Source organism: Boleophthalmus pectinirostris, unplaced genomic scaffold (assembly GCF_026225935.1).
Source record: "Boleophthalmus pectinirostris isolate CB_2022bp ecotype Guang Dong unplaced genomic scaffold, ASM2622593v1 HiC_scaffold_4, whole genome shotgun sequence".
In the NCBI taxonomy this organism is placed as follows: domain Eukaryota; kingdom Metazoa; phylum Chordata; class Actinopteri; order Gobiiformes; family Gobiidae; genus Boleophthalmus; species Boleophthalmus pectinirostris.
In genome coordinates this window covers 27,792,185-27,799,290 of record NW_026571353.1, presented here as the reverse complement: position 1 = coordinate 27,799,290, position 7,106 = coordinate 27,792,185, and the positions used below count along the sequence as shown (strand labels likewise).

Sequence of the window (7,106 nt, the reverse complement as noted above, 5' to 3'; positions counted from 1 at the left end):
TAGTAATAGTAGTAGTGGCCATTTTGCATTAAATTGTGTATTTGTAACTACAAAATTAAAATGCTGTTTCATATAAGTCACAAAATTGACAATATATTTCCATGTTTATTGTTAAAATAGCCTTCTCCATCTCTGCACATTCATCTCCACATGTCATTGGAAGCACTTACCCCAAAAAAACAAAAAAGCAACGAGAACTTATATCATACTCTCTGCACCCATAAATTATATAACATAACGTTTGGTCAGTCTGAAACTACAGTCTATTTTCAGGGCCCCACATGATTTTAATATAAATTATGGCACAAATCCACAAAATGTCATCTTTCATAATACAACTCTAGGCCTAAAGTAATCCCTTATGCTGCTTCCTGTAATTTAAAATGCCTTTGTTGTACAATCTTTGAAAGAATATATAAATAATTTGTAAAAATAATAACTTTTTTTTCCCCTTTATTTCTAATTAAAGTGTTGTCTGGTTACATGTGGCATCATATATCCTGTTGTCATCTTAAGTAGGGAGATGGGGTGCAGGCCCTTATTCATAAACATAACATTATATATTTTTTTTGGATATGAAATCTGTATGTATATATATATATATATATATATATATATATATATATATATATATATATATATATATATATATATATATATAATTATTATTATTTTTTTTTTTCAGGAGTGGTATTAACAATATAAATTGTTCCACTGCTTCATTGTTCTAAGATAAAGTATATAATTTGCATGTTTTTAAATAAATGTTTGTATTTCCTGTTGAACTCTTCGGGACCGGACACTGACAGCTCGCGTGCCACATTAGGCCCGTGAGCCCTACTTTGGATAAACCTAGCAACAGATGCGCATGATGATTTTATCTGGTTGGAACTGTTTTTTTACACACTGTCTGCACATAAAATAAATGTATTAATTACAAATAAAATAATAATAATAATATTAGTAATCACGATGCCCTGAAAACACATTCCATATTTGTCATAGCCCTTCTCCCATTTAAATTCCGAGATCAATACCATGATAATTCACAGTGCAATAATGAGGCATATCCAATGTGATTCGTGAACTATAGGCCCTAATTGAATCTGCCTTGTTAGCTTGCCTTTTTCTGAACCATTGAGTGACAACCCGCAGGCTATTTTCTGAAACTCGGATTGCTTTTATTGTTCCAGTGTGCTACAAAGCGCATGTATGATGTCACTGAACCCACGTGTGTCTCTCGATGACAAAAATGCATGGAATCGGCTGCATGACTTGACACAGTCTCTTGGCGTGGCATTACAAGGATGACTGCCATCGTTGTGAGGCTAAATATTGTAGCTACAACACTGAATAGACATGAACGTGTACATTATATATAGTCCAATATAACGTTCGGTATTTGTCCACTCTTAGACAAGTCCCTGATTTCGTTTCGTTTACTTTTTGCAGTCTGTTTGCGCGCCTATGGTCTGTGGAATTTGCATCTAAGAATCTTCTTGAAAGCACTTTGGAAGTCCTTGTTGAAGTAGGCATATATGATTGGGTTCAGGAGGGAGTTGGAGTAACCCAGCCAGTTAATTACGGCCCCCAACCAGTCCGGCATGTAGCAGCTCTCGGCGCAAAAAGGCAGCACGAGGGCCACGATAAAAAATGGCAGCCAGCAAAATATGAATGTCCCCATGATTATCCCAAGTGTCTTGACTGTCTTGCGCTCTCTAGCCAGCGCCAGCTTCCTCTTCGCGCCCGAGTTCTTTTCGTTGATGTTTTCATACGACGAAGATTGGGGTGTATTGGGTAGAGGCAGGTGCGTTTTGGAGTTGCTGATAACTTCTATGATTTCCAGTGATTCCCCCTCGTCTTGGTGCTTCACGGCGCCGTTTACGCACGGGGAGCTGTTCTTGGAGTCGTCCTCTCGCCTCCAGTTGCCGTTGACTTTCTTGTGGAATATAGCGGGCGATAGAGACGAGCACTTTTCTGGTACTTTCGCGGCTTTCTTCACCGTTTTTCGGATCCTGAAACGGGCCGCTTTGAATATCCGCCCGTACAGGACCAGCATGAGAATAAGTGGGATGTAGAAAGCGCCAAACGTGGAGTAAATAGTGTAACCGGGGTCTTGGCTGATGCTGCACGCGTCCGGGTCGGCTCTGTCCTCCGCGCTCCTCCATCCTAACATGGGAGGGATGGAGATGGAGAAGCCCACGAGCCAGGTGACACTGATAAGAAGCGCTGCTCGTCTTGGCGTGCGCTTATTGACGTAGTCTATGGGGTCTGTTATGGCCCAGTATCTGTCCAGGGCTATTGCGCACAAATGGAGAATAGACGATGTGCAGCAGAGTACATCCAAAGAGATAAACAAGTCACAGATCTCCTGGCCTAGAGTCCACTTGTTTAGAACTTGGTACAAAGCGGCCATGGGCAAGACCAGGACCGATACCATGAGATCTGTCACCGCGAGGGAACCGATTAAGTAGTTGGCGACGTTCTGGAGAGACCTTTCCAGAGCGATGGCCGCTATTACGCACGCGTTACCAAATATGGAGCAGAGGATGAGCGCAGCCAGAAGTAACGAGGTGATGATCTGGTAACTCAGCGCCACGTCTGGACCCGACCCGGCGCCCGTGCCCGTGTTGTTGCCGTCCCATTCCGCGCTGGCACCGCTGGCGTTGCTCCCGTTGCCGCTCGAGATGAAATCCATGGCAACTTTTCCCCTCTCCTCCGGTCCAGTCAGTCAGCCTCTAGCTCTGCCGCTGCTGCTGCTGTGCGTCTCACCGGGTTCCATCGGAGTTGCCGAGTTCGTGCCGTGGCTCTCAGGACGCATGACGCAGACTCGTGCAGCTTGTGTATGTGGGTGCGTGCGCGCGTGAGGGGGGCGTGCGTGTTTGGGGAGCATGTGAGTGTTGACAGCCGGGCTCACTCGCTGGTACTGCGAATCATCTGCGCTCGGTGACGACGTGAATTCATTTATAGGAGCGGCGGTGGATACGTCAGAGCGCACGGGAGTTTTGTGCCTCGGCGCTCACTTCTTCACTGCACAGACAGACGAGGAGGGCAGAGAGCGCGTTTGTCACTTCTTTTACACTATGTAGTTTTAGTTTAAGTAAGTGGGAGTTTTTGGGAGCGGGATATCTCATTGTTAGAGGAATTTCGCGCGTTAAAATTGATTTAGTGAGTCTATTTTTACTTGATTAAAACCGAAATAGCATGTTAGTTATGAAACAGCTGTAGTATGTTGATTTTGGTCAGATTTAGAGGGAGAGGTAAAAAGTGAAGCGCTCGCGGCGAAGGCAGGGACAGCACCAGGGACAGCTCCGGAGACGCAGCGCTCTGAGGGGAGCTGCTGCCATCTGCTGTCCAAACTGCGGTATGAGACAGGGACAAACGGGCCCAAAACAGAAAAGCACAGAGCTGTATAGAGTCAATGTGACCGTGACAGTCAGAGAAAAGGGGTGTTATTGATAAAATAATAATATAATAATAAAATAATAAATTAAAATAAAAATAATAATAATAATAATAATAATAATAATAATAATAATAATAATAATAATAATATTATTAATTATTATTATTATTATTATTATTATTTAAAATATACTTCAGGTGCATCAAAAATATTATTAATACAAGTCAACCTCTGTTTAATTTTCAATCTTGTAATCTTTAAGTTTTAGTAATTTGTTATTGTTTTCATGGTTGCACTGGAAAAAAAACAATATCTAGGTTAAAATGACTTAAATTTGAGTAGATTCAGCTTGACAAGTAAAATTATCTGCCAGTGGAGTAAGTTTATTTTTCTTAATTTAATTATTCAATTTAATAATTCAATTCAGTACTTATTTTGAGTGCAAAAAGTTGTTGTTTTTCATATTTTAAGTGTAGCAAGATGTATTTTTCATATTTTAAGTACAAAAAGTTTTATTCCACTCACAGATAATTTTATTTATTAAGTGAAATTTACACAAAACATTATAAAACTTTCTTAATTCAAGTCATCTTAACTTTACTACATTTTGGATTCTGCAGTTTGATAGTTGTAATAATAACGAAACATATATATATATTTTTTAATCTTTATGTAACCAGGAATGGCTTACTGATGTTTAAATTTTAAAAAAAGATGATCAATATTTAGAATTTCTTTAGTAGTTAGATTGCAAGTTATGTACATTCAATACTTATTGTTAAATAATATAATAATAATATAATAAATTCAATACTTGTTAAAGATTACATTCTGAAATTTTTGTTCAAATACCCCACTTTGTTCATCCTGAATTATCCAGGTAAACGCTATTCACCGTCTCATCCTGAACATAAAAGCATTACAAAACCTCTTTCTTTGCAAAAAATTCCTAGAACAAAAGAGACCTGTGAACAATGAAACAACACAATTACGAAACAATAGCATCAAGGGGACAATTATGTGGTTAGATAAGAGATAATAGCCACCTGAAACAAAACTCGAAATGTCCAAATTATTTTATGTGCAAAGCAGAAATGAAAAGCAGTAATTTCAAGTCAAAACTAAAACCATCCTGCGTTTTTCACCTCACTTAACCCAACCAGCTCTAGTAGCTCACACTGGCATGCCCTGCTGTTTCTTCTCAGAACCACTATTAAAAAAAAAAAAAAAAGGGCTAGGAATCGATTCTAGTCACAAAATAATTCTCCACTGCGTTATACAATACTAAAACGCTCCACTCAATAATATTAGATTTCGTGCGTCTCTCTGGACTTATCTGGGCTGGAAAGAGCTGATTTGTGCTAGATGAGGCATTGCATTTTCACCTTTTCACCTTGTTTCATTGTATTTTCCACAGGGTCACATGGGACTACAATAAAGTCTGCTACAGCGCACCTATTGTAACACAGCTTTTGTCTTTGTCAGCAAGCGTGGAATATCCCAGGGGGGCGGGTAACAGTGGCTACCCAGCGTGCTTAGAGTTGTACAGCTGCTAGACCCATCGCCGAATTCACAACCTGGTATTTGCTTGGTTTAAAATGTAACCAAAACCTCCATGTTGGTAGACTATGAAAGCACTGAGTAGCTATGAGTACCCGCACTGGAGATTTGGGTGATGGCGATGATGAAGAAATTAGACAAAATCCAGATAGAAGTTTGGTGAGGCCTGCTCTACCTGGAAGAAAAACGCACAGAAGTTGGTATCGTGAGGCGGTTCGAGGGCGACGCCAAGAAGCAAATCAGACCGAGCGAGAAAGCGGGAGTAGTCACGGTAACGGCGAAAGTGGTTCCAACTCGGATCACGCCGGTACGGTCGACTTCGGAGAGGCGTCGAGAGGGAATCTGAGGAGCAACAGCGGAAGGAGGATTCAAGTGATTGAAACTGCAAATGCTACAGAGGAGCGAGATGTGTTCTGGGAGGAAGTGAGATCGGGGGCTTCCCAAACGGCGACAGAAGATCCTGAGAGGGAGGATGAGGATGCTGGAGAAGGAGGGAGCGGGGTCGTGGAGGTCGAAGGTCAAAGGGTGAGCCCGGAGCTGCTCTTGGTGGTGGGCGGGGCTGCGGATCGGAGAACCAATCGGAGAGAGACGAACCGCGTGAGGTGTCTGAGGAGGAGGCAGAGGAAGAGGTGGCAGCAGCAGCAGCAGCAGCAGCAGCAAGAGAGCCAGCAGGTAAGGCTCAGTGTGTGAAAGAACTGGTTCTTAAAGGTGCACTGTGTAACTTTTTACATATATTACCTGCTTGTTTCTATGGATACATACTTGCTCTGCCTGGAATCTTTGTCAGTATGACTTTAAATAGCTCTACCTTACATTTATTCAATTACAGGTGGTTTTATAGTTCAAAAATACTTAGAAAAACAGGCATTGTGGCTGTGAGCGGGGTTGCCTCTCCACAGATCTGCCCTGTACCTTGGTCTGGTTTGGTTTCCATGCAGATAAAAAGGTTTAATGCCATACTGGGAAACATTCCAGACAAAGCAATAACATCTCCTTGAAGAAAATCACTCCACCAGAAAAGTTACACAGTACACCAAACATAAATAGCACATACACCAAAACATAAAGAGCAGTTTTTCTTGGCCCTCTTCCAGGTGAATTGGCCCCTATCAGTGGTGGATGAAGTACTCAATTTTGTTACTTAAGTAAAAGTACAGATACAAAAGGTAAAAAATTACTCAAGTATAGTAAAAGTATCACATGGAAAAGTCGACTTAAGTAAAAGTATTAAAGGACCTGTTTAAAAGCATACTTTAAGAGTAACAAGTAAAAGCATTTTGCAGAGATTTTTAGAACAATTAAAAGATTAAATGTAATGATTTTTATAAGGAATTTCACAGATTATAAGTGATTCAATTGATTTCTTAATCTTTCTAGATGCTTTTGTGTATTTGGTTTGCTCAAAGTTGGAATGTTAACTCAAATTAAATGTTCTAAAAAATAAAGTCTTTGCCATTTCGGCAAATCTCTAAACATAAAGAAAATTACTTTTGACTTTTCAGTCCAGATCTAAAATGTAATGGAGTAGAAAGTATAGATACACACTCTCAGATGTCGTGAAGTAAAAGTAAAAAGTATGCTCTGTAAAACTGACTTAAGTAAAGTACAGATGCATAAAATTTATATTCAAGTATTGTACTTTTACTTTTATACTTTGTTACTGTCCACCACTGCCCCCTATTACCTGAAGCAGTACTTTTTACTAAAACTTCTACCCTAATAAAGCCAAAATGAAATATTTAGTGTGTCCTCATGAGGATGTAAGCATGAATAAAGGTCCGAGGGCTCATTCTAACCTGTGATAAATGCACATATTTGAATTATTCTCTACATTGGCCACCAGTTTATGGTACTTCATCAGCCTTTCTCTTCATCTGTGTTTTGATATGTGGCCCTTGATGAAAAAACTTTGGACTCTCCTGATCTAAACTAAGAAAACCAAGTCAAAAAAGGACTGAAACTGGAACTTTTCATGTGGAGGATCTGCCACCAGCTTCCCTTGCTTGCCTGTTATTGACCAATGACTGTTTCACTGTAATTTTGTATCTTTCTGTTGGTCAAATCAACAATTTTATAAAGTTCTTCAAGGTGACTCTGGTTGTGATTAAAGGCAGAACAAAAATAAATAGAACCAAACTTG

At 40.0% G+C, this 7,106-nt stretch overlaps 1 protein-coding gene across 1 annotated transcript; it reads right to left on the bottom strand.

Annotated features, from left to right (window-relative positions):
- Positions 1-1,465: 1,465 nt before the first annotated feature.
- htr1aa (5-hydroxytryptamine (serotonin) receptor 1A a) lies at positions 1,466-2,698 on the bottom strand. The gene has a single exon (XM_020932363.2). It carries the CDS (start codon positions 2,696-2,698, stop codon positions 1,466-1,468), a length of 1,233 nt encoding a protein of 410 aa, XP_020788022.1.
- Between the last annotated feature and the right edge of the window lie 4,408 nt (positions 2,699-7,106).

What these genes read in the sequence shown, in the direction of transcription:
- htr1aa (XM_020932363.2), bottom strand. Translation starts at nt 2,698, where the DNA reads ATGGATTTCATCTCGAGCGGCAACGGGAGCAACGCCAGCGGTGCCAGC.